Source organism: Exophiala bonariae (genome assembly GCF_035927105.1).
Source record: "Exophiala bonariae strain CCFEE 5792 chromosome Unknown scaffold_12, whole genome shotgun sequence".
NCBI classification, from domain to species: domain Eukaryota; kingdom Fungi; phylum Ascomycota; class Eurotiomycetes; order Chaetothyriales; family Herpotrichiellaceae; genus Exophiala; species Exophiala bonariae.
The window spans coordinates 1-26,216 of record NW_027042487.1 but is presented as its reverse complement, the minus strand read 5'-3'; the positions used below and the strand labels follow the sequence as shown (position 1 = coordinate 26,216).

General features: G+C 50.6%; 10 protein-coding genes across 10 annotated transcripts; 4 read left to right on the top strand and 6 right to left on the bottom strand.

The window, feature by feature from the left end:
• Positions 1-67: 67 nt before the first annotated feature.
• On the bottom strand, positions 68-1,267 carry LTR84_002018 (uncharacterized protein; the record flags this gene model as incomplete). The annotated part of the gene is made up of 1 exon (XM_064845632.1): positions 68-1,267. One exon carries the CDS (start codon positions 1,265-1,267, stop codon positions 68-70), a length of 1,200 nt encoding a protein of 399 aa, XP_064706486.1.
• A 2,360-nt stretch (positions 1,268-3,627) lies between these two features.
• Positions 3,628-5,550, top strand: LTR84_002017 (uncharacterized protein; the record flags this gene model as incomplete). Its single annotated transcript, XM_064845631.1, has 1 exon — positions 3,628-5,550. The coding sequence occupies one exon, from the start codon at positions 3,628-3,630 to the stop codon at positions 5,548-5,550; it is 1,923 nt and encodes a 640-aa protein (XP_064706485.1).
• A 337-nt stretch (positions 5,551-5,887) lies between these two features.
• LTR84_002016 (uncharacterized protein) lies at positions 5,888-6,457 on the bottom strand (the record flags this gene model as incomplete). Its single annotated transcript, XM_064845630.1, has 2 exons — positions 5,888-6,027; positions 6,115-6,457. The coding sequence occupies 2 exons, from the start codon at positions 6,455-6,457 to the stop codon at positions 5,888-5,890; spliced, it is 483 nt and encodes a 160-aa protein (XP_064706484.1).
• Positions 6,458-6,952: 495 nt separating this feature from the next.
• On the top strand, positions 6,953-9,342 carry LTR84_002015 (uncharacterized protein; the record flags this gene model as incomplete). The annotated part of the gene is made up of 2 exons (XM_064845629.1): positions 6,953-7,004; positions 7,067-9,342. The coding sequence occupies 2 exons, from the start codon at positions 6,953-6,955 to the stop codon at positions 9,340-9,342; spliced, it is 2,328 nt and encodes a 775-aa protein (XP_064706483.1).
• Positions 9,343-10,186: 844 nt separating this feature from the next.
• On the bottom strand, positions 10,187-10,720 carry LTR84_002014 (uncharacterized protein; the record flags this gene model as incomplete). Its single annotated transcript, XM_064845628.1, has 1 exon — positions 10,187-10,720. The coding sequence occupies one exon, from the start codon at positions 10,718-10,720 to the stop codon at positions 10,187-10,189; it is 534 nt and encodes a 177-aa protein (XP_064706482.1).
• A 721-nt stretch (positions 10,721-11,441) lies between these two features.
• On the top strand, positions 11,442-15,161 carry LTR84_002013 (uncharacterized protein; the record flags this gene model as incomplete). Its single annotated transcript, XM_064845627.1, has 1 exon — positions 11,442-15,161. The coding sequence occupies one exon, from the start codon at positions 11,442-11,444 to the stop codon at positions 15,159-15,161; it is 3,720 nt and encodes a 1,239-aa protein (XP_064706481.1).
• A 4,459-nt stretch (positions 15,162-19,620) lies between these two features.
• LTR84_002012 (uncharacterized protein) lies at positions 19,621-20,552 on the bottom strand (the record flags this gene model as incomplete). Its single annotated transcript, XM_064845626.1, has 4 exons — positions 19,621-19,761; positions 19,808-19,991; positions 20,045-20,181; positions 20,253-20,552. The coding sequence occupies 4 exons, from the start codon at positions 20,550-20,552 to the stop codon at positions 19,621-19,623; spliced, it is 762 nt and encodes a 253-aa protein (XP_064706480.1).
• Positions 20,553-20,644: 92 nt separating this feature from the next.
• Positions 20,645-21,718, bottom strand: LTR84_002011 (uncharacterized protein; the record flags this gene model as incomplete). Its single annotated transcript, XM_064845625.1, has 1 exon — positions 20,645-21,718. One exon carries the CDS (start codon positions 21,716-21,718, stop codon positions 20,645-20,647), a length of 1,074 nt encoding a protein of 357 aa, XP_064706479.1.
• Positions 21,719-22,168: 450 nt separating this feature from the next.
• Positions 22,169-23,402, top strand: LTR84_002010 (uncharacterized protein; the record flags this gene model as incomplete). Its single annotated transcript, XM_064845624.1, has 4 exons — positions 22,169-22,223; positions 22,301-22,807; positions 22,872-23,210; positions 23,269-23,402. The coding sequence occupies 4 exons, from the start codon at positions 22,169-22,171 to the stop codon at positions 23,400-23,402; spliced, it is 1,035 nt and encodes a 344-aa protein (XP_064706478.1).
• Positions 23,403-23,745: 343 nt separating this feature from the next.
• LTR84_002009 (uncharacterized protein) lies at positions 23,746-26,044 on the bottom strand (the record flags this gene model as incomplete). The annotated part of the gene is made up of 3 exons (XM_064845623.1): positions 23,746-24,257; positions 24,314-24,607; positions 24,661-26,044. The coding sequence occupies 3 exons, from the start codon at positions 26,042-26,044 to the stop codon at positions 23,746-23,748; spliced, it is 2,190 nt and encodes a 729-aa protein (XP_064706477.1).
• Between the last annotated feature and the right edge of the window lie 172 nt (positions 26,045-26,216).

The window sequence follows — 26,216 nt, the reverse complement described above, 5'->3', positions numbered from 1 at the left end:
GAGCGTGGAAATGTCCGCCAGCCTCAATACCACATGGCCCCATTCTCGCGTTCTTCGAACTAATCCGCTAAGCTGACGAGGCCACCGTCTTCTCGGGAGCAGCGGCCAAGTACTGTGGACTGTAGGAATAGTCCGTATACCCGACGGAGCTCATCTTGGTATAAAATGTTGCACGGTCATAGGGGTTCGGCGAGATGCCCTGACAGATCCTGTACGGCAGGTCCGGAGTGCTGATGTAATACCGTCCAAATGCCACACACAAGTCGCGGTCTCGGTGAAGCTCCTCGGTGACAATCTTTGCCGTCGCGGGCGTGAATCCGCCGGCGAGGATGATCGGGGCCTGCGATCCCCAGATCTCAATGAATGGGTCGTTGCGTCTCGTCAGAGCATCGTACGCTGCCGTTGCCGCATCCCCGGCGTACCTGCTCTCGACGAGGTGCAGGTAGGCGAGGTCGAGCTTCTTTAACTCGGATATTATGTAGGAGAACTGCGGTATGGGGTCAACTGCGTCGGTCGCCCCGCCAGTGAATTCTGACCATGGCGACAAGCGCATTGCGACCTTCTTGCTGTCGTTACCGACTGCGGCGATGATAGCTTTGGTGACTTCAAGCCCGAAACGGGAGCGGTTCTCAATACCACCACCATACCTATCTGTTCGGCAATTGCTTGCTTCTTGCAAAAACTGGTCGACAAGGTATCCGTTTGCGCCGTGGATTTCAACCCCGTCGAATCCAGCAGCAATGGCGTTCTTTGCTGCAGAAGCGTAATCATCAATGAATAGCTGTATTTCATCGACAGACAAGGCATGAGGAATCGGGGACAGAGTGGCTTCCCCTAATTGCGCATTGGGGAGAGGCGCTTGGTTCGGAAGAGGTACTGCACTCGCACTGACAAGTGGATAGGGGCCACCTTCTGCGTGTTTGAGAAGTTCGGGGTCAGACCGTTTTCCGAGAGCCCATAACTGAAGGAAAATGAAACACTTCTTAGCATGGACGGCTTTGGTAACGGTTTTCCAAGCATTTATGTGCTCAGGACTCCAGATCCCTGGCACATTGGCTATTCCAGAGGCCCGTGGACTGACCAGGGTGGCCTCGGCGATAATCAGAGTGCCTGGCGTTGAAGCCCGCTGAGCGTAGTAATCTCTCACGTCTGATATGGGAACGTGTTCATCATCCGCACGGAAGCGTGTCAGTGGTGCCATGACAATGCGATGGTTGAGCTCGACATTTCCTAGCTTTAGAGGGCGGAAGAGTTGTTCGCGAGACATAATGTTGAGGACGGTAACATGCGAGTTAGTAATTTGGATGCTTCTGATTGCTGCTGTAAGCTGTGGGTACTGCAATCTTTTCAGACATCGAGAATTTTAAGGGGCGCACTTATCTTATAGTTCCATACGTAACGTATTGGCATTAATGCATTTCCCGAGGCTTACAAATCCCAAACTGAAATGGATGCATAGAGCGCAGTCTATGGCATTCCGACTCATCAAAAGGTCGAGTATTGAAGCGGGACCGGAGGCGATGAAAGATTTCTGGGCCTTGCCAAACCACAGTATAATTCTGACCTGGAAAGCCCCCTAGGCGTGCGGCGGTAAGGTCTCGTTCTCAGCAGATAGGGAGTGAAATCGCCTCATAATGTCTCTGCTGAACCGTTGCGGCTACTGTGCCTCTCTAGACCATACTATCGAAGATTGTTAGGACTTTCTGTCCGACTCTAATGGTCACTTGCTCACGGTATCAGATGCAGACCCAGACTTCGACCATGAAACACCACAATACAGATCTTTGACTTGGGTGATGGGTATGGCTCAATGTAAATACTGCAGGTCCGTCTATCACTTATGGCCGGAGTGTGCCCAGCGGTGCTGTCGAATTCAAACCCAGACGCATACATTACGAGGCATAAGAGAACCCTTACCTCCTTCGATGATTGGCGACTTGAGGAGTTTGATTGCTCAAGCGGAAATTCAACAAGCGGAATGGATGTCTGGGAGCAGAGCGAGAGCAGCCCGATGATTTAATGGGCTGAATGATCATAGCGATCTCCCGCTCAGCCAAGTGCGCCTCGGTATCAGTTAGTGTTTCAGGGTCCTGAGATGACAGGGAATTCTTTACAGAAATGATCAACAGGAATTCCATCGCTGATACACCGCGTTGGCACGTTTGGCCGATATAATTCAAGGCCTCGCCTTCGCATGAGATTAAATTGACCCTACCATTCCTGAAGGTAGCATCCTTCTGCTGTAGTGTACGATGGAGACCATGTGGAATGACAGTATTTGTAGTACTCGCTGTCCATGTCACCACTGAGCGCGCTTCTCCACGTTGCAATATCATGTACTTAGTAGCCCGACAATAATTCTGCCGTCGATTCGCTTATCATATCACAATGGAGGTACGATTCATCCTCTCAGGTCAAATTGCAAAACCATCTATTGGACATCCTCGAAGACTCCACGTCAACCACGCAACGAGGGTTGCAAGGACGGCGGATGGCAAGGCGACCACTGGCACGGCAAGACCGAGCATGCCCAAACTTGTCAAACTAGCAAAAATTCCAGCTGCAGGTGTGAAGCCTCCATACATCCACCCCTGAAAAGCAGCGGCCATAGAGCCTGAAGTTTCCAATAGTGGTTAGGTGCAAATTGGACAATAAATGCGTGATGCATTGAAGGTGCGTGGGTGATTTGCTTACCTGCAACAACTCCCGCAGGCCCGAACCCCAGCGACAAAAGAAACCAGGATATCAGAGTAAAAGTGATAGCCCAGGCGAGGATGGGATACAGTGTGCCTGTAGATTTGTCAAAAGGACGAGCTTCCTCCAGGCACTACGGCTGTCAGCCGTTGAGACGACATACACGGTCTTTCTAGTGTTTCGGCTAGCCATGCCCAAAAGCCCTGTGATGGAGTCTCTTGTTCAAGAGTTACTAGGGGCAAAGGGGAAGCAGAGCAAATGTTCACAATTTGAAGCAGAACAAGTGCGGTAGCAATTACGTTCAGCCTCGCGGAACCCATGATTGTGGCACCGAGATGGTAGGAGCCGTGAGATGGTACTTGTTGTGGCTGTTGTAAACACGATTAGGTGTGCAGGAAGAAGTCGATATCTTTATTTCTGAATACCAAACAATGGTTCTTGGATAATTTGTGTGTCCTATTCGAATGTTTCTGAGGCTATCACTGTATGTAGAATCGGAAGGCATCACGTGACATTGATGCCTAATGATCCCTGCCCCATGACGAAGTCAGAGCACCTTGTGATGCGTCAACTCCCTCACGTGCCATTTGGTAGAATCGAAGAAGTGTAACTTCAAGTTTCCAGCTCAATTACAGGCACGTACCTCCAGATATTCTAGAACTCATCGGAAAACACCTGGAAGCTCCCAAAGTGAGATCCCATTATGGATACAGTGTTTCACTAGTAGTGGACTAGTGCGGCATTGGGTTTGGTGGCTCTAGATGACACCCGAGGATTTGGGGAAATCGCGTAACGGTTGCCGGGCGCGACTGCCCATAAACAGACACACATACGCGCTGTCACATTCCCACCTTCAAGGTGGAACAGGATCTCAAATGATACACAACGCTTCAGACTCCAACCTCTATTGATCAGTTTCGTATTCCCAACACCATGCCGCGTATTACAAGAGCTGCTTTGAAGGCTCAAGCCCAAGATCAGGGCCAGGATGACCTTGACGTTCTTCAGCATTTCATCCACGAGGATTCTGATGCCGACCCCGAAATTCCAACCCTGCAAGTGCAAGGTCCCGAAACATCCCTGAACACGAACCAGGATCTCTCGACGGAAAGTCGTGCGGCACTTGCAGACATCACCCTGGAAAATCAATCTACCTCCGACGATGTCTTTACAGATGATAACGTCGCGCCTGTAAAGAAAGCTAAGAGCAAGAGAAAGGGAAAGCAACAGAAGGAAAAGACTGAACCTGTCGCTGAGGACCAGAAAACCACTGAGAACAACGCCGCCCCCATCGTGGAAGAAAAACCACAACTTTCTGAACCCAACAATCCCTCCTTGACAACTGAGAGCGACATCACGAATGACCCAGTGCTTCAGACAGAAAGCAACCTAGAACGATCCTACACCGAACCACTTGATACACCACCACCAGCCGCCTCATCACTCCAAGCAACTACCCCCCTGAAGTCTCAGCTCATCAGTGGCGCACCCAAAACACCCAAATTCAACCCAGCTATTCACGTACCTGAGCCTTCTTCCACGACATCAGTTATAGACACAGTCGAAGACTCATTCATTGCCAAGATCAAGACCCGATCCCCATCCAAAATGCAATCCTACTCGGATGGAAGCAAATCTCCCGATTCATACAATGAGCAAAACATATCCCGAACTCCACGTATTGAAGACTCGGTTGAAGCTATTGATGCGTTGGAAGATGCGATTGAACGGATCTCCCAAGGTCTACCAAGTCTGGATGGTATCAATATCAACTCCCCTGTCAAGTCGGCCAAGAAGAACCCAGCACGGGCAAAACTTGAGCCTGTTGCCCGAGCACCTAACACGTTGAGAAAGTCGGAACGAACGCCTGCAAAAATCCAGGGATCAACTAACACAAGAGCTACTCCTCGTCCTCGTCCTACTAGTCTTGTTGCCCCAACCAACAGACCGACATCAAAAGCTCCTACCACGTTTGCAGTTGCAAAACAACAGAAGAAGTCCATTATCGATGGTTCCAAGGTCAAAGAAGTCGTCTTGCCTCAACCACCATCACTCTCGTTCTCGAACTCACCAGCCAAGACCCAGCCTAATACAACCAAGAAGAGAGTCCCTAGTGCATCGCTTTCCACCAGTAAGCCAGGGTTTGTTCCCACAAAGTCGTCCAAGGCTCCTACGAAACCCACCTTCTCTCTTCCCGGAGAGGTTATCTCCGCGAAACTAAAGGCTCAACGAGAGGAGCGGTTGAAACAGGAGGCAGAAGCCGAGCAAGCAAAGAAGAATTTCAAGGCACGACCTGTGCCTATGAAAATATCTGAACCAAGTGTGAAACCCCGGGAAAACAAATCGAGCCAGGCGAGGTTGAGTATTTATGCTGGGGGAGTCAACAAGGAAAATAACAAGGAAAATATTGAGCCTCCAAAAGTGCTTGCGCGCAAGCCACGTCCGGTGTCTATGATTGAGAAGCCAAAGACGGACACTACGAGAGCCAATTCGGGCGTTCGGAGAACAACCAGTGTTATTGCGAAACCTACCACTTCCAAGGTCCGAGTGTCATCGGTACAATTATCGGCTGGACAAAAATTGAATGTGTCAAAGGATGAAGCGGTGCAGCAGAAAGCCAAGGGCAAGGAAGTCTTTGGGCGGAACAAGGCTGAAATTGAGAGATTGGAGAATGAGAGAAGGGAGAAAGAGGAAGCGGCTCGTAAGGCTCGGGCTGATGCTGCAGAGCGAGGACGACAAGCCAGTCGTGAATGGGCTGAGAAGCAGAAGAGGAAGTTGGCATCGCAAAACGCTGCAAGAGTGAATGCGGGCCAACCCAGTCGAGGCACCTCTACTGCTGTTGCCGCCACCTCTTGATCCTGGCTGATACTCATCGAGCTCTTGTGCGATTGGTTTTTCGGGTTCAAAGCGTCGGAGTTGGTTTTGTGCAATGTTTTGAAACCGGAGAAAAGCGGATTGAGGGACAGGAATGTTTGGCTGCGAGCACCCAACTTGTTCGTCATTCATTCCATCATAAGCATGCCTATCATCAGAGCTACATTCACACAACCATGGCCAGACCTTCGAGGGGCCATCTGGTCGCGTATGTGGATAGGTAGACTCGAGAGTATAGCATACATAGCGTTGAAGCTGGTTGTGCTAGCGCAGACCCAATAAATCATGAATACAGTTGATGGCAATGACGATGGTACTTTCACCCACCATCTTCCGTCTTTTGTTGGACTGGTATTCTTACAAGTGGAACAGGCAATTCAGGATTCTTGTCTTGAGAAGAAGAGTCACCGTCCTCCAAATCACTCTCCCGCTCTGCGGGCATCGGTACCGGCACTTTCACTAATCATAGGTCAGCAACCCCGAAACTGACACATCGCAACGAGCCCAGACAAGAATATAACATCAACAGCAAACAAGAACACATACCAGCAGCCATCCCAATGGCGCGCAACACATTATCCCAATTCGCGAGCACGAGAGCCACGCTCTGCGCGCCGTCGCGCAGCGTGCTGAGTTTCTGCTCGAGCGCCGCGAGCTGCGAGGCCAGTTCGCCGCTCAGGTCGCGCAGTTGCCGTAGATTCTCCAGCTCGGCGCGTTTCGCGGCGATGCGTGTCTGCAGATGTGTCTGTGAGTGCGTGTTGGACGTGGAGAGTGCTGTCGATGTGGTGGCGCCCCCGGTGGAGGGGTGTCGGAGGAGGGATGTGCTGGTTGTGGTGAGTGTGTGGTTGTGGTTGTGGTTGCCCGTTTGGCGGGGTGCGTAGGAGGACATTGATGCTGGTCATCTATCTGGGTGAAGATAGGGCGATTTGGAATGGTGGTGGTGATGACGGGCTGGAGGTGGTCATTTCTTGCTATTATTCTCGTTGGTTCGCTTTACGATTGCATGTGCAGTGATATCGGCGAGGTACGAGTAATGCCGTGGGCGATGGTGAGAGATGCAAGTACTTTAGAAATTAGTCCATTCCTCTTTGGGGCCCGACGCATCCTCGTAAGGATTAGCGCTTCCACACTAAGCCGGGATCGGACAATTGTTTATCTTCCGCATTTGAACGCCTCCAGTAAATAATTCACGAACTCCAACCGAACACCCTTGAAATCAACTCTATCGCCTAGTGACAATTATAATTGTTGAAAAACACAAACAATCCTTGAATCGAGCGAGCTGCGCAACATCTATTTGGCCGAGTGATGAGATTCAAGGATTTCTACATTCGGTGACAGAGACAACGAATTACTGAACGAAAGGCTGGTCATGCGATAGAGTATGGCCAGGCTCAACGACCCCCCTGCGCCGCCACCTGAGAGCATCGATGCCTGTGAGTCCGAAACAAGGCCAACCACGCTGCATGTCCACACGATCGCTGATATTTATCCATAGTAAAACGAAGATTTATCCGTCAAAACCGCGAAATAGCGCGCGCAAACGCAAATCAGTCACAACGAATTCGCAACCTCGAAATCGAGATCTCTCGAATAGCGGCCGACAATCTCACACTACGATGCGAAGTCATTGCAGCACAAGCCGAGGCCGAAAGATGGCGACAAGCGAACATTGTCAATCGTGACCTTTTGGAATGGAAGGGTCGCATGGAACAGGCACTGAAAGAAACATTTTCACTGGTCAGCGAAGTGCCCCAAATTCTCGAAAAGGCTGCAACATCACGCTCAAGAAAGAGTGGGGTGGAAAAGTTGAAAACAACCAGTGAGGCTGAGTGGAAGACCAGGTCGGCGATGAGGGAAGCTTTGGCTAAGGAGAAAAACGACGGCCTTGACGGAAGATTGCCCGGTATAGTGGAAGGGAAACTATACCCCAGGCGGACTCTGGAACCCGCGGACGTGATTGCATTGAGAGACGAAGCAACTGCGCAGGACTCCACCGAGTCACCCGATCTGGGTCCCCCACCGGTCGCACATTTTGACGTGCAAGACCCGATCAAGTTTGACACCTCCAGACAATCCGAGCAAGCAAGTGCAGATGATGTGTCGCAGCTTCCTTCCACACTGGAAAGAAGACGAAGGCGAAGGACAAGTGCCTTGTTACAAGACATGTCGAAAGAAGAGGATTCGGTTGTTGAACAACCTGTCGAGACAACAACCTCTCCACTACTAAAGGCCGGAGCAAAGCGAAAATTGGATGCTTCAGAGCTTGAAGAACCCACCCGACGGCAGTCTAGCGAAAGTGAGGAATTTGTCTTCCAGCGGAGGCAAGACCAAGCCGGCGGTCTGGCCGGAGGAAGGAAGTCATCGAGGTTCGCGCGTCCACCAGGGCGAGAAAACGATCTGGTGAACATAAACCCAACTTTGTCACCCCAGAAAAACGTTGCTGGAAGGAAGATCCTGGCTCCTAAAACGACAAATTCCCCTGCAAAGCGAAAAGTTCAACTGGTTGAAAAGGTTGAAGCCTTGGATGATAGCCGAAAGGACGATATCCGACAAATAGCGAAACCATCCAGGAAAATCAAACTTCCTCCGGCACTCGAGAAACTGGAAAGCTCCTACATTCCCGTACGAGACGAGAGGGACGATCTGCAGCCAAAAACGCCAGCAGCCCTTAGCGAAGATATACTTTCTCCCGTCTCAACCGAGCCATCGGTCCGCAATACACATCAGACGAAATCGGAAGCAGCCGTACTTGACTCCGTAGAAGATGTCCTTAACGGGAGCATCGGTCGGGGTTCTCGTCGAGCAAGACCTGCTATCAGCTACGCCGAACCCAGCCTACGAGACAAGATGAGAAGACCTGGAAAGGAGTTGGTTGGTGCCGTTGAAGGACTGGACAAGCAGCGGGAAACAACATCCTCTCACTCCAGAGGAACCAGTTTGGACCCAGGACGATTTGAAGGCGAGAATGAAAACCAAGTCAGATTGCCAGCCAACTTTAAGCAGGAGCGGAATCCCCTATCGGACAACAGATGGAAGGAGCTTCCTCTCACGAGCAAGAAAGAAGAGCCTGCTAGTCCACTGAGGGACAAAGAGCGCAAAGAGAAGATTCGAGAGAAACCGTCTCATTCTAGCTCAAGAACCGAAACCGCTAGTGTTCCAAACGACAACGCCAGAACGCCTTCATCGTCTTCAATGCCAGCACCCAACCTCATCAACAATGACGGCCTGTACGCTGAAGACCTAAAGAATGCCGTTGAGAGACTCAGTATATTCGACCCGCCCGTGTCCTCTCCGCTGGAAGACTCCAAAGAATACAACGACAAAGACGCAGCAAAAGCAGTCCAAGCGGCAACAAGTTCCAGACGCAGAGTGTCCAATAATGCCACGCCCTCGGCCAACTTACTGAGCAGGAGACATTCAATGCAGCCGTCGTCGTCACTGTCATCCTCGAACCCTAGCGACCCACCAATATCCTCGCACAGCCGAACCTCGCAAAGTGGAACGAATGCCCCCGCCCCGCCACGTCCATCCTCGGCAGCGAGCCTACACAACCACGCGCCTACATCTACCGGCGCGAACAACGGTCTCAAGCGATCGGCCAGCAGCAGTGCCATGTCTTCCACGCGCCACGCCAGGGGAGGGGCTGGAAGCGGAAGTACTGGTGGATCGTCCCGGCAACAGGAACCGCTGGCTTCGACTGCTGGTGCGGGTAGCGAAGATACCAGGGGCGAGAGGACCGCGATGACTAGGCGCAGAAGTCTGATGGTGTAAAGTTTCACCGTTTGTTATCTTGGACACACACACGCACAAAATGTCCGTCTGGATGGTTAGGATCGCTCGTTTCGTTATACAGTACTGGAAGGTTCACTGGCACAGGCACAACCTACCGTACCTTCGTGCGCACTTGTGGGAGATTCAATTTTGTATAGCGAGCGAGTGAGCGCGTAAGGAAAGGGGTGGAGGAAGGGTGGAGGAAGAAGACTAGGTTTCTTAATTAATGACCCTAATGACCAGAATGGTGGCTTTTTCATTGTTCTTTCTCAGTAGAGGGAAGTGGAAGTTCGGCCTGATTGTTTCCCTACCTAGCTACGGTACATACCTAGTCATTGTGGTGTGGCAGTCGCTCTCGCTGCTCTTCTGTTTGTCATTTTTGTAGGTCATGACTTGGGCAGGAAGCGACCGAGCAAGCCTGTGAATTATATTACCTCTTATCCAACAGCATCAGATTTTTTCTTCCCAGATATAATGATCGACACCGTGGCTCGGAGACGGATCTCACGTGCTGCAAGGACTAGAATGTCTTTCTGGAATACCATCAAAGTGTTCGACCACTGGGCCAGGTTCTGATCTGGTCATGGCTCTCCTTGGGGGAAAGAGTCGACTTGAGGACCTTTGCCGCAAGGCCTAAGCTGCGAGTCGTAGTCCATGCAGGCTCTAGAGCGATCTCGAAGCTGGAACGATGCTTACATGAGACCTGATAAGGCCTTTGTTGGATTCCGGTCGATAGTGGTAGATGTCGTTCTTAGATGGGGGGAGACATAAAAAACTCAAGAGGTCGAGTTGATGAGGATTGGTAAGGCGGCTGAAGAAGTGTCTCTGGACTTATGTTTTGTCTTCAAGTAGTAGGTCCATTAGGCTTGTTGTAATCCAGACTCTGGGACATTCCCAGAACGACGTCGTCGAGCTTTTTGACATATTCTCGCATTTCTCTGCGTTTGGCTTTGCGCTTTTCTTCCATGGTCCTGACTTTTTCACTCAAAGCTTCGATTTCGCGTCGTTGTTCCTCCTCACCTCTCCCTATCCCAGGAAGTCGCGAAATCAGCAGATCTATTTGCGCGGCTTTCTGGACAAGATCCTCGGCCAATTCGTGCTGTGCCGCGGAGAATGCTGATGGTTGGACAGGTCGCAGGGGAAAGGGAGCGCGATCGGTGTCTTCTGGGCCAGGCTGGATAGAAGTCACTGGCGTACCATCGGGGTTGGGGGTCTGCGAAGTCCCACCGAGAGCAGGTGGATTGGTGAAAGGATCATTGGGATCAGGGTCCGGAGCGATGATTGGGTGTCGTTGAGAAAGATATGAGATGGTGGAGAAGCACTGGGTGAGTAGTTGGTCATAGCATGTTTGCAGCTGAGTGAGGATGTCGTTAGACATTTGTCCAAGGTACCTGTTCTTCAGGTATGATGGTTGAATTGATGCAGTGAATGGCGCGTTGGTAGGGGATGGGACGTGAAGGTCAGGAAATTGAGAAACCCACGTGATGAGGTGCACAAGGTGGTTTGAGGGAAGGTGGGGGAATCCGGAGAAATTCAGTCAGAATGGCAGGAGTGACAGACAGCGACGGGATGGGCAGCACTCTCGGTGTTGTATGGACGACAGGCGTCTGTTGATACCTAAGTAGCTACCTCAGTACCTGGGTAGACAGCTGAGAGTTTTCTCCACAGGTGCCTCGGAGGAGGAGGACCTCATACGGATCTGCGAGTATGAGGGGGCTGTTTATGCAGCCTTATGAATTAGTCAACGAGCCTCGTGGCAGCCTTGTCATCATCCACTGACATATTCATCTGCATGTGGCGGCCTTTTCCATCTCCATTTCCAATTCCAGAACGCTTTCAGCCCAATTCTTCTACTTTCCATCCCCGACACTACCGTGGCTTTGCTCTTTCTTTCCTCCGTTCTCTTCCTTTCTCACCATCTACCAACCCCTCTCTCCCCAATCAACACTCTCGACTCTTCAAAAGGCATGTTAATCACCATCTGCCATCGTCAGCCCTCGCATCCACCCTCTCAGCGATAGCCCGGCCTCTCCCCCGTTTCCCGCCATCCACTTGTCCCACTTCACACCTTCTTCCCTACACACCAATTTCTCGCGGTGATGCATACCTCGTTCACAGGTAGCACCCGGAAGACACGCCAGGTCAATCTTTCTGGCCGCAATGCTACAAATCCATGGGCTGCACTGAACAAGCCCGGCGCGGCCAAGCCGTCTTCCACAGGTCATGACGCTGTTGCACAGGCCCAGGCCGATCGACTGAAGAGGCAGCAGGATAGAGAAAGGCAGACTGCCTCAAGAAGTATCCAAAGGCTATGGCGCGGTCACGCTGGTCGACGGGAGATCAAGGCAATCTGGAGGAACATGTGGGATACCAACGAACAGAAGAGACTCGGCACCAACCACAAATTGAACTACGAGAGTGTGATCGAGAGTGGTAGTGTCATACCCGAATATCACGATGATACGCAGTTGTCCCACCAGTTATCTCTACTCCTCCGCTTCCAGGAATTCAGACGCGGTGCAGTCAGAGACTTGGAAGACACTTCCCGACTGGTCTACTTCGGTCAAGCACTCCGTCAAACAATCTCACCCTCACAACAGTTAGACCTCACTGCGGCATGGAGACAGAATCTGGCTCGACTGGGATTGGTCGTACTACGCCATCTGAAGACTGTCCCTCAACTTAACTCCGCTACCCTCCCGAGCTCCTATGGCAGCTATTTAATCGCAATTCTTTCCTTTCTTTGTCAAATAATATCTCAGGAAACCTCCGAACAGTCGCCGATCTACTTCGATGCCATCTCTTCCGTTCTAGACACGGCTAGCAATCAATCATGGCGAGATCAAGCCCTTGACTTGACTAATACATTATTGACATCACCACAACCGGGAAGGCGCCAGACCTATTCTGCTTTCGCGAGAATCATCCTGACCCAGCCTATCCTGTCTACTGACTCAAGCATGCTGAGGTCAATTACGGAGACAGTGGATCTCCAAATGTTGTCAGATGCGATTACTGTTCAAGTTCAGAATCTTGGAGATCTTCAACCACGGCCTTTCACCAACGATCAACTCTTGTGGCAGCTAGCATACCTCGTGTGCATAAACAAGTCCCAGAATCGATCAAAATCCGTGCAAGGGTCTTATATCGGAGCACTTTCTGCTCTCCTGGCGTCTTGTGCTCCTGACATCGCAACTCGCTTAGACCTGGTCGATTCGCCCATGTTCGGCGATGCTACCCCGCCTACCGAACCACTACCTCCATTTATTCGTGAAATGCTTCTCAAGATCCCTCAACAAGACTACGTTCGAAGGACATTAGAGGCAATGGGCGACAGCCTCAATACAGGCGGTGGTAGCTTGGGCTCGGACTTTGATGCTGCTAAACGACTCGCAAATTATGCACTGGGCTTGCTGAATGCCTTTCCTTCCAAAGCACAGAACACTCGCATGCTATTGCATCAGGGTACGTTTGCCTTTATTGGCGGTGCCAATATGTCCATTACCCAGTATTTCTGGGCTACTACGCGAAAGACTGGCGTTTTCAGGAAGATTGTTCAGAATCATCGAACTGTGCTATCATTGCTGCGCGAAGCGGCACCGGAGCACAATCAAATTGGCCAAGCTCCCCTCTCACAATCAGAAATCGCTCACTGGCAAGATGAATGGAAGATCACCATATTATTCTTCGAGCTGTACGGTTTTATCCTGAGACTCATGGATGATAGTGAGTTCTTTTCCCTGGCCAAATCTCCATTGGTTGGCACGACTGCCAATTCTTCCACTTCGGTGATATCGAGAAAGGGTGCTCTCCCCTTGGAAGATGTGGCCGTGATGACTACCTTTCTCAAGAATCTAGCATTTTCTCTGTATTGGTATGCTGCTGACTTGGCTGAGACCAATGAGGGCGATGATGAGGCTGATCTATCTGTTCTATTTGGAATGTCTTCCCAGCCACCCGTCAAAACGACCCAAAAGATACAGCAAACTTTGACTGGCAATGGTCTCTCACAAGCATACCTCAAAGGACTCGTGACTGGTCTTCTACGTCAATTGCATGAAATCGATTCGAGACAACCTTTTGTTCCAGCTGATCACTGGTTGATGACGGATCAAGTCAACATGACTGGGTTCATTCCCGCAGTTGTGGCAGAAGAAGAGAAACGGCACGAACTTGTTGGTGATGATGAGCAGGAAGAAGAGCAAGATTTTGCCGATGTTGACTCTGACGGGGCTGACGCGTCGATGGGGTCGGGTGCGTCAGGGGCATTGTTGAGTACTATGTTTGGTATTCGTCAACCTCATGTGCCACGAAGTCGAGCCTCACGACAGGCTGATTTACTGGAGCGCCAACGACTCCAGGCAAGACGCAAACGGCAGATTGAGTCTGTCGCACCACGTTTGGAGATACTCCGCAACTTACCATTCTTCATACCCTTTGAAACGAGAGTTCAGATCTTTCGTGAGTTTATTTTCCGAGATCAAATCCGACGACGAGACGGGGCGGTCGATCCAGATACGTGGCGAATGTCTGTTGCCGCCAACTCACAAGGGCGGGATATTGATGGCAGACGCCGGGGACTAGATATCCTCAGTCGCCATCATGCGCAAATTCATCGAGAGAGTGTCTTCGAGGACGCCTACGAGGCATTCTATCCCCTTGGAGAGGCTCTCAAAGAGCCTATACAAATTACGTTTATCGACCAGTTTGGTGCACAAGAAGCTGGAATCGACGGCGGAGGTGTCACCAAAGAATTTCTCATGAGTGTTACAAGCGAAGCATTTGACCCGGACACTAGTTTAAGCATGTTCAAAGAAAACAGCCAGCGGTTTCTGTTCCCCAATCCCTTGATATATGAGGAATCTTCGAGACATCTGAAGAAATTGGGCAGGAAACCCCACACAGAAGGCTATACTCGTCCGATGAATGAATTTCTTCGCCGTTTCCAGTTTTTGGGTCGGGTTGTGGGCAAATGCCTGTACGAAGGCATTCTCATCGATGTCAGTTTTGCAGGCTTCTTCCTACTCAAGTGGGCTTTGACTGGAGGATCTACGGTCGGGTCCACTGAAACTGCATACCGTCCCACTATCAATGATGTTCGAGAATATGACGAAGAGCTCTATCAAGGTCTTCTAAAGCTCAAAAACTACCCTGGTGATGTGGAGAGTGATTTCGGACTGGACTTTACCGTCACAGATACGTTTAATGTCATGGATGTCGACGGACAAGAAGCCCTGGAGACGGTGACCACTGAGCTCAAGCCCAAGGGTGCCAACTTTCCAGTGACTAACATCAGTCGGTTTGACTATATCAACCGCATTGTTAGGAGGAAACTGCTTGAACAGCCAAAAGTGGTTACCGACGCGTTTCTCTCGGGTCTTGGACAAATCATTCAACCATCATGGCTTGCGATGTTTAATCAGAAAGAGTTACAAAAGCTTGTAGGAGGCGACAGTTCCGAGCTTGATATTGCAGACCTCCGCCGAAACACACAGTACGGCGGACTCTACCAGATTGGGGACGATGGATTGGAGCATCCAACCGTGCAACTTTTCTGGAAAGCATTACAGGAGATGGACAATGCAGACAGGAGAAAGGTGCTAAAATTTGTGACGAGCACGCCACGGGCGCCACTCCTGGGATTCAGCCATCTTAACCCCAAGTTCAGTATTCGTGATTCGAGTGAGGATCAGGCAAGACTTCCTAGCACAAGCACTTGTGTCAACCTCTTGAAACTACCCCGATATGGAGACATCAAGACGATGAAGGACAAGCTGCTGTATGCGGTTAACTCTGGAGCAGGGTTTGATCTGTCATAAAGGCGAATAGAAAAGATCGGAGAGTTTTGGATGGTTCAAGAGGATTTGGGACGAGTGGTCTCATGAAGCATCATAGATAACGTGTCTTTTCTACAGCGTTGTTTCCTGAAGCGACTATTTTGGCTCTCGTGCACATACTCATTTAATGGCGTACATGTAGATAGCTTGTCCTCCCAGCTGAAACCGGAATAGAGATATCATGTGCACTCGCTTATACTTCGGAGCCGCATCGTTTAAGTAGTGGATCCTTGTAGCCAACAATCTGTGGACCGTACGGACCCGATCGAATGGAGCTATATATTGCTACCAAGACCTCTATACTCCGCCATCACAATCCGCCGTACCGCAATTTACCACTAGTGCAGTTATCAGCTCGATAAGAACTAAAAACCTCAGTGGAGATAGAATGTAGTGCTCAATAATTCGAAGTGGGCGTAGAATATGAAGCCGCAATTGCAAAGGACTGTAGAGTATACTATGAGAAGCAATTACTATATCTCACGTAGCTATTGTATCAACTGGATAAATCAGCAACGATTCAAGACAGTGACACTGGGTCAATTTGGCGAGAACCTGGAGAATTTCCAGTGAATCGGTGCTGGGCACCGACGCGATTAATAAGCTGTTCTTATGTGGTCACCCGATTGGTCAAAGGCATGCTTATGTAGTAGCGCACTCATAACCTGGTAGCTACGAAACCAGAGTGTAGCTCGCGTAGGCTGAAAAAATTGTAAATATGACACAGAACTTGGCTGGCAACATAAGTATGGTAAAGTCACTGACATTGATTGACGTAGATCTATCATCCAGCCTATTCCTGTTTTCTGATAGATATGGCCTCCTTGCTCTTTATAACAATGCAGCATGATGGGACCAATCATGGTCGCATGCATAGCGATATCAACGCTAATGGCCTTAAATCACACGCAACGAGATTTTCTCATGCCAAGAAGAGACAGGAACGACTACAGGAGCTCAAGGCCTCTATAGTACCACTTTCGACGCAGATTGCACAGCGCAGAAAAGCCGCAAAAATCTCAGCATTACAAGATCATCAATCTTCCCGACATGGTTGCTGCGACAGCGAGGTCTCTTCCCCTGGTAAGTCTCAAGTTGAGTAGAGCAAGCTCAGATCTTAAGCAGTGGGAAAGAGAGTAACTAATATCGATCAGAGTTGGGCACGTCGATCCTCCTGCATCAGATTTCTGGCGGCCTCCGACGGGACCCCTTTAGATCACTCCCGTATAATCCTGGAATGTCCATCGGAGGCGATGCGACTGATATCTGTACGCTCCCCTCGTATATTTATATATCCCTGAAACTTGAGACATTTAGGCAAGTCTAATTTCTAATGAGATGATCTACAGACGCCAACGTCATATATGGGCGGCATGCCACAAGCACGAGAATGAGGTCCTACTATAAATTATACTGGTCTCTCGCACTCCATGACGAGACACTTTTTCTAGGTCTCATAACGTACACCGAAGGCTGGACGCAGAGGGTTCTGTATAAGCAATCCTTGCCCTCGTTATATTTCCATCATCTCTACCACCAACTGCTTCGTCGTATCCAAATACGCGTATCGGACGCATCTACAGCGACTAGCAACAACACCATCCTGGTCATTTCCATCCTGATAGCAATTGGCGTGAGGTTCCTGCCCTTGATTGCTATTCCTTCTGGATTGTCTTGTGCTAACCAATTACTTCAATCAGGGTCTGGCCAATGCCTCAATTGAAGAGACCGTGGTTCATTCTACAGCTTTGTGGAGAATGGTCAACCTAAGAGGCGGTCTAAACTCTTTGGCAAGTGAAGGAGGCGTCTTGAAAAATGTGCTCGCCGTTCTGGATTTATGCCGGCCGATTGACAACTACCCAATGGAGCAGTTGGCATCATCACTGCTTCGGCGCCCAAGAGAACTTCACTACCTTTCCCATTCATTCGACAGGCTACTCAGTCCCAAAACCGCATACCTTCCGGGCGGTATACGAGCGCTCATTCTACTGCAGTATATCAATATTGATCTAGCCCACAGTTTAGCAGCCCTACATCTCGTTTTTCAGTCTGATAGAGCCTTAACAGTGGCTGAACTTTCCAGCCTGGCAAAAATCATGGTCTCGATGCGACAGTGCCTAGATCATCTCCTTTCTAGCAACAAGGTTTCTGCAAGTCACGGCCAATCACTGTTCCCATTGTCAATCAACTTCGAGATTGCTATATGTCTCATTCTGATTATGGTGAGCAATAGGATAGGTAACTATCCAGGAAATGAGGAATTGGCCAGAGAGCTTTCGGGAGTTTTGTACGTCATGTGCGACGAGCGTTTCTGGATTTCACCAGAGCCAAGGAGAGAATCGTGGAGACTTGAATATTCGTGCATCGCATGGTTACTCATGATCGCAGCAGAAGCGAGGGATGTAGACGCCAACAGGAGGTTTTGTCAACAGCTAATGGGGTTAGTGTTTGATATAATGGAGAAGATGAGTTTCGGAGATTCTCAACGAAATCTCGACGATGGTTATGCAGTATGGTCTTTCTTCGAAGCTACAATCCTGAAGTATTTCTTATATCCGGTAATCCTGGTTGGACAATACAGGGAGTGCTGGATCAAGTATTGGAGAATCCTCCGGGGAAAAGATTGAATGAAACTCAGCGTTCCGAATAGGTCAGTTTAGATCAGATCGGGGGACGAATCTGATCTGATCCAACCAAAACCGTCTCCTCCGCCTACACCCGCAAAGACTCGACACCACCTAAACCACACCTCATAGGAGATGCCTCGTCGAGGCTGTTAGGCATGGAGAGGTCCAAATGGCGATAATTGCGAGAGTGGAGTGGCTGTGACGCGAGGCATTCGTCGTAATGCCCTCGTGGAGGTCTCTGGTAACGCACTACCAATTCGTGCTCGAAAAAGGTCAAAAAAGACGCAATTTACGTAAGATGCATCTCTGTAGGCGGAATAACTGCCATGACAAGTTTCATGCTTTGCTCTATAGTAATTAAGCGGTGGCATGCATCTGAATTACTTGAATTGCTATCCCCCGAGCCGTTGGCATGTGACGTTTGTAGTCTTGGCGTGACCCCCAACTAAATCGCGTCCTGTAAATTAATGTCAACAAATGCTTCAGAGATGGTTCAACCAACGCGGTCTAGTAGGATTCCTACGCAAAAGTTACCATAGGAGGAATGAGAATCCATCGCTCGTTATCGTAATGCAAAAAAAGTGAGAAAAAAGAGGTGGTTGTGCCGCAAAAACGTGCCGCAAGTCTAAATGCACCTCCAATCATCCACCAATTGGTAAGTGAACCGCCGGCATTATTTACTTCACCAATATTGCTCGACGAGAGTCTATTTATAGCTCATTGGATAGAGCGTGAGTCATTGCATCTATGTCTACGATTTTTGGGTGGCATGTAAAGTCTTATTGAGATTTGTGAGGCGACGAATTTATACGCCGAATATTTCATCGCCCATCGAAAACCTGCTAAAAAGCCACGACCATGGTATCCTCTTTCACTCACAGAACTCATTACTTGGTTTGGAGGGCTCGTCTATATGGCAAACCATACAGAACCGAACCGTGAGGCCTGTTGGAGCCGTTCTTCTGGCGAATTTATGCATAACTTAGGTCGCTGGATATCAGAAATTCGATGGGATCAAATTCATCGCTGTCTGACCTTTAACGCCACGGCACGCACTAACCACACTAAATGGTGGTCTCCAATTGACCCTATAGCTTCTCGAGTGCGTGCCAACTGCAGATTAGCGGCCAAACCGTCAAGTTGGATGGCGGTTGAAGAGGCGATGGTTGCCTTTACAGGGCGCTCCAAACACTGGGTGAATCTACCGTCAAAACCCACACCAAAGGGCTATAAAGTTTGGTGTTTAGCACTTAAAAAAGGCTAAAGTTGGTCCTAACGTTGGTACTCCAAAATCTTAGGTCCTGAGGCCACTAAACAGGGGCGTTAGTTTGATCAAATGGAAGGAATGCCATGGATCCAACATGCCGTGACCTTTCAGGTGCCACAGGACCTTTGCTAGGAGCTTATCGACTACGTGCCAGGGCAGGAACGCGTGGTATTTCTAGATAACCTGTTTGTGACCGTGCAATTAGCGCATACCCTCCTTAAAATCGGTGTTGGCGTAATGGGTACAACACGTAAAAATCGCGACGGTTTTCCGAGATCTCGGAGCCACTTGACGCTGGCGATCTGTACGAGACCGGGATGTAGAATGAGGGCCACTAGAACCAAGCCTCGGACGGCATGGCATGGCCCCAGGACTTGATGCTCCCTTCCAACGCCATCCCCGCAGACACCTAGGTAGGTAGGTAACGTACCTTGTATGGAATGATGCTCTATGAGATGCGTAACGTCGCTTCCTCCATCCAGCCTTGGCTCTCTCTCTCTCTCTCTGGCCACTGCACGCGTTCGGTCAAATCTTCGGTCTAGCATTCCTAAGCTCGCTCTCGCATCTCGCCGCCAGTACTCTGCGGAGGATTTTGCCGGACTAGTACGTAGACGCTTGGGGTCAGCGAAAATTCTCTCCCGCTAAATAACATAACGTCCAATCGACAAATGCCAGCTAGTAGAGTCGTCTGTTTCTCCAGGTTAGAAAAACCAAAAGGAAAAACCAGGACTCACCGGATTGCGAGGGATATGGTCGACGAAAACCACACCGGCGGTAATCCTCTTGATCTTGGAAACACGTTGTGCCACGTACGCCACGATGGCGTTCTCGGTGAGATTCGAACCGGGCCTTAGCACGACATATGCGCGTGGCTGCTCGTCTTCGCCGCTGGTCGGAAGATAACGAGCGCGGTCAGCCCTTGCAGCAAGACAGAGAGAGGGGGGAAGAGGAAGGGGAATTGGAAAACTTACATCTTGGCGCCGATGACCGCTGCGTCCAAGATACTTCTATGGGTACACAATACGGCTTCGAGTTCGGCGGGCGCTACTTGGTTGCCTTTGACCTTGATCAACTCCTGTGCGAGATCATAGAACGTCAGAGTCTCACTCTAGGAAGGACTCTCAGTCATTGAAAATGGGGTGCACGTCTGCAGATGAGATGGTGCTGGCCAGAACACACCTTCTTCCTGTCCACAATGAAGAATTTCTTCTTGTCATCCACGTAAGCAATGTCACCTGTCTTGAGCCAGCCATCTGAGGTGATGGTCGCTTTCGTGGCTTGAGGGTTTCTCCAATATCCTTTCATCACGTTGGGTCCTCGGACCCAAAGTTCGCCTCGTTCATAGCTTTTGGTGATCTCAGTACCGCTCTCGCTCTCTTCCTCGTTCTCGGCGTCAACGAGCATGGCTTCGCAGTTTGCAAATACTTCTCCCACGGACGCCCCCGTGGATTTCTCTCGATCGTCCCACCCCAGCGCCATGGCGGGAAACCTGGTGGAAATTTTGTCAAAATGGGACGTCTGACTCGTCAAGTCACGGATTTCAGGTTTAGCCTGCGAAGTCGGAGAAAAACTTACTCAGACAGCCCCCAAGCCTGCTTGACATTCACTTGGCCATTTTCCCACAACGATTCGAACTCCTTGGTGGCAGCGACAGACAGAGGTGCGGCTCCACAGGCCACCCGTTTGACGCTCGAGAGGTCGACCCCACCGCTGCGCACATACGGGTCCTTCGCCATCCATCTGAGGATAGGGGGCACGAGAAGCAGCTCGGTCACTTTGAAGCGGTCAATGTATTGGACCAATTTTCTCCCGTCGTATCTTTTCATTATATATACCGGAACGTGACGGCCGGGCGAGACCAGCGCACACATAACCAAGCCGAGGCCGTGGTACATAGGCAACGGGCAGATTGTTGTGGCTATGCCAGCCTCGTCCAGCTGTCGGAAACGTGGGTCAAGCCTCTGGTGGTGGATGATCTGGCAGTTGTTGGCGACGATGTTGCGATGCGTGACTTCCACACCTTTGGGCACTCCCGTGGTGCCGGAAGAGTAGAAGAGGAACGCTGTGCGGTTGGCTTGGTCTTCGGTTGAGAAGCCCTCCCATCGAAAGCGCGTCCCTTCCGCTGGACCGGCAAGCAATGAACTCCAGTGCTTTTGTTGTGAGGTACTCAGAGGCCTATTCGGAGCAGCCAGCGGCGTGTCGTCAAAGATGTACACGTAGTCTTGATCGAGACCGACAAGAGATGCTGCCTCGTTTGCGCACTCCATCAAGTCTGTGGCTGTGAGGAGGAACCGAGCGCCCGAGTCTCGTACTTGGTGTGCGAGCTCTTTCGGGACGAACATTGGGTTGGCCATGCTGACAATCCCTCCGGCCATGATGACACCCATCGCCACGACGGGCGTGAAGATGCTGTTGCCGGAATGTAATAGTACGCGGTCACCATCTTGCAAACCCGCTTGGATCAATCCGGCGGCGAGTCTCTTGGACCATTCTCTGTAATCGTGGAGTGTGAGCCGGAGTATCTCGGGAGCTTCACAATCGGCGAAAGCAAGTTTTTCTGGGAGAGGCCCATCGGCCGAGCCGAAGACTTGGGTAGGAATAGATGATAGAGGTACTGGGATCGAGAATCGTGATCGAATCGGCATCGTGGTGCAAAAGGATTTGTAAATATTTCCGAGCTGTAGTGAGCTGTTGTCTCGTATGCGTGCTCCAGACTACTATCGAGAATGTCCTTCAATAAGATATTCCTCACGTCCTTCCAACTCAAGCACCCCAAGACCTGTAAACGCGGCATATAACCGCTCACGAGCTGCGAAGAACAATAAGCCAAGGGATCGCATCCCTGCATGCTAGGCTACTGGTCTAGCTACAAACAACCTCCTTGACTGAGCGCGGCTCCGACCGCGGGAGCGAACTTTGCTCGCCTATATCTGAGGTTCCGCTGCGCCTCCGCCATGTCGGAAGTGGGGCAGCCATTCCTGCGATCATTTAGGCTCATTGGGAACATTTGTTCTTGACGACGCCAGGTTTTTTGAGTCTATCCCAAAATCTCTCCATCACCAAGCTATCCGAATCTACTCAGAAACGAGGTTAAGATGGGACTCCCAAAGGAAGAAGTGATGAGTAGCATCTGGCGGCCGGGGTCATTCGGTAATAAAACGAATCCCTTGCCTTCAAGAGAAGCACTTACAGAGATGTATATACTAATAGTCCATGCGTTGCAACAGATGGGAAAATTGTCTTCGCCACCGGCGGTGCTGGCAGTCTTGTGAGTGTCCAAGTGCGAGCGCTGGTCGAACTCGGTGCCAACGCCTGCATTGTGGGACGCAACGTGGCCAACACAGAACGTGTGGCAACTGAGCTGGCGGCTACTCGACCCGGCGCCAAAGTCCTGGGCCTCGGTGCCGTGGATGTGAGAAAGCCTCAAGATTTGGAAGGGGCTGTAAAGAGATGCGTACAAGCCCTTGGAGGGATCGATTTTGTCATGTACGTTCTGTTCCAAACTGCTATGGTGATATCACGTTGTTTCGCTACTTTGCAGCGAAACGCTCAGCTGACTTTCGCTACCAGAGCTGGAGCAGCGGGCAATTTCCTTGCACCGATCGACCAAACTTCTCACAATGCCTTCAAAGCGGTGGTCGATATCGATCTTTTCGGCTCGTGGAATACGCTCAAGGCCACGGTGCCGGAGCTGACAAAATCTGCGCAGAAGTACAAGAGCGATGGAAAACAAAGTGAGCTCCATCATCTGCTTTAAGAATGACAAGATGCTGAGCGTCTCTTCTTCTCCTCACACAGGTTCCAGCTCTGGCACCGGTGGGCGCATCATCTTCATTAGTTCAACACTGGGTTACACAGGCAACCAATTGATGACCCATGCCGTGGTTGCGAAGGCCGGCGTAGATGCCTTGTCAGTCCAGACCGCCATCGAATATGGCCCACGCGGAATAACATCCAATGTAATTGCGCCCGGTTTTATCCAGGGTACAGAAGGCATGGTTCGGTTGACCGGCAACGGCCAAGATGCTGGTAGAGATATCCCCAGTGGGCGCCTGGGACATGTTAAGGACATTGCCGATGCGACAATCTTTCTCTTCTCTGACGCTGGGAACTATGTCAACGGTGACACCCTAATTGGTGAGTCCAGATCCCGTCCCATATTCAGCCATTCAATCTCGGACAGGGCTGACCACAGTTGGTGGTAAAGTGGATGGAGGTGCGTGGCACACAGCAGCGGTCAACACTAGCAAAGATTTCGCATACCCCGATTTCCTTCTCTCGGGAGAAACGGTAGAGGCATGGAGTACTAAAAGCAGCACAAAACTCTAGAGGGTGGGATCTACGTGGTTGGAGTGTCAGAGACATGTAGAGAGTTGCCGCTCTGTTTGTCCTCGGTAATTTTGGCCACAGAGGAGCGTCGACGAACATCGAGGACACTGGGCCACTCGCATTACATATACGCTCGTTTTCTTAAACAGAACACTTTGTAGTCAAGTTCATTAGCAATCTGATGTTGATTTTTCGGACGCGTCCAACGAGTACACATTCTCCTTAATTGCTCAGGTTTTTGCGGCTGGGAGCGTCGCATACGCCACGTAATATGACAGTGTCACTTTTGGCACGTGCTCTTTTATGTTGGCTCGCTCTACTAGACTGCCCAGCCTTAAGTCCTCTAGGTGTCGAAGTCTGTCGACCAGCAGTCGGACAAGACATCGCCGTAGGAGTGGACCAATTTCTCGGATGCTGCTTGTACCGCCCGGGATCCGCCTACCGTGACATCAAGCATGAGCAGGCCTTTCATTAGAGAGTCGACAGAGTCTCTCCATTGGTCCTCCGCTATCAGACTGAGGCCAAAGCCTACAAAATCTGCTGAGTTATTGCTGTGAAGATTTATCTGCCGTTCAATTGATTGGCGTAATGCAGCCACCATCAATTCGATGCTGAAGTGATATCCGGTCAGCGGGATGTCGGCACTCAGACCGTGGTATAGATTGAACATTTCGAGGGTTGGCTGGCACTGGAGCCGTCGCATAAGTTGGCTTAAGCGCAAGATACCAGTCGACTGGCAAGAATACAGCTTGCGAAACAGGTCGGTCGATATTAGATGCGTGCCGACTTTGGACTTTAAGTTGGCAACCTCGGTGAAAGATGAAAGCCCGAGAGTCCATAAAGCACCCAAGGTAACTAGTACATGCTTGGTCAATACACGACACCAAATAGACCTGACTCAAGAGGCTTACGAATCTGGACCTTGGACTCTGCTGCCAACGTGTCAAATCGCTCGGGAGGAATGTCGCTCAGAGGTTTCATTATCTTGTCCATGCTCTCCATGGCCTCGATTGCTGGTGTGAGTAGACGATAGAGCTCCTCCGCAGGCCCGCAGGCCGACGAGTTAATATCGATCAGCGTCCGCTTCATCCGCATCAGCTGTCTCAACGTAGAAAGAAGTTCAAGGAAGTCCTGTTGCTTAAATGCACAACCATCCACCGCTACCAAAGTGCTTTCCGTGTCATCCATTGAGGGTCGTGACGTCTCTGTTCTCTGATTAGCGAGCCATACCGTCCAGCAATCAAGGCGGCGTACTTACCTGCTATGAAGTCATCTGGTAACTTGCAACGACGATCGCCAGTCAGTGAGCTTACGGTATCTCGTAAATACCCAAAAAATTCCATGAATTGGAGGCTTTTTTCCAACGCCTTGCTGTAGCGCGAACAAGGCCCCAGGGTCTTGGTGTGTTTCCTGAGAAGGGGAGAAAGAGTATGAAGGATGTTGAATGCATCATCAAGAAATGAGGATTTCTGTTGATCCCAGGTGTACGAGTCTTCTGCGGCTGTGGTCGCCTCGAAAAGAATTGTTGCATAGAAAACCCGAAAGCTTCGAACGTTTCGAGCTTTGCCGAGAGCGGCTCTGGCCTGGAGCCAAGATTCGTGGTAAAGTGTAGACATGGCTGAGGTGGACGGGGTTCTCTTCTCAGTCTCAGATGAAGATGCGCCCGGGGGTTCATCTGACATTCCATCCCTGGCCGAAAGCCATTGCATCGTGAAGACCTTGAGGACGTCCTTGAGTGCGGTGTCTGCGGTATTTCTTTCAAACCGGTCGAGCCGATTGCCATAGAGTCCACCAAAATGGTCGAGAAAGCGCACGGCACCAAGCAGCGTCATCCCGTTAGTCGCTTCGGCATCTGGTACACGGCTGGATACCCGCCACGCGCTGTCAGAAGAAGCCGGACCAGAGAGAAACTGGGGATCCAACACCCCGTCGACTAAGTTGCTTGATCGTGCCGAATCTGACGTGGTGATCAACCACAAGTCATTTCCCGGCGCATCCTCAGGAGGTTTTCCCGTGATCGCACTCGTCATCCATCTCGAAGAGTTCCCTGAAATGACAACATTATAGATATGCACGAGGCTTTCTTCGATGATTCCACTCGTCAAAGAGGAGTTGAGAAGAAGCAAGGGCCGCCCCAACGCACCCTGCGAGGAGGTAGTGCTGATGTTGTCCAGGATCCGGCCAGCAGTCGAGAGAGGCTTGTCCGGGGTGCTGTCCACCTCCATATGGAAGTCATGGCTACTGAGGGGATTTACCTGTGGGTTATCAGCCGCAGGGGTAAAGCCCATTGCGCCTAGAAAGACGTCGAACTCATGGTCCAATGTTGCTTTTGGCCAGAGGTCAGGCAAGTCGTTCCCTACTTCCAATATATTTCCCGGAACGATGGGGTCATTTTCGATGCTTGGACCCAAGAACCAGTTTCCATTGTCGCTGGAAACGGTTTTCTGTGCACTTGTCTTTTTGGATAACCTGGCTGACTGGGCCTGGACAAATTTGAAAGTACATTCATGGCCCAATCGGGCACAGTTGGCGCAGATTACTGGAGTATTGTCAGGCCTTGGAGAAGACACCAAACAACGGCGCTTAGAGGCTCGACAATGATCGCAAGATCGGTTCTGACGACGAGCTCGGTCACCAGCCATCTTTAAAGTTGCTGAATCAGTCATTTTAGCTTCACGACGTCCATGAAAGCAGGCGTCAGACACAGGTGGCGGGCAATCTGTCGATGGGTGGTTACTCAAGGGCGAGGTGGGGGGGGGGGGGGGGGGGGACGGAGAGGAGGGGGAGAGTGGGGGAAAGGGGAAAACATAAACG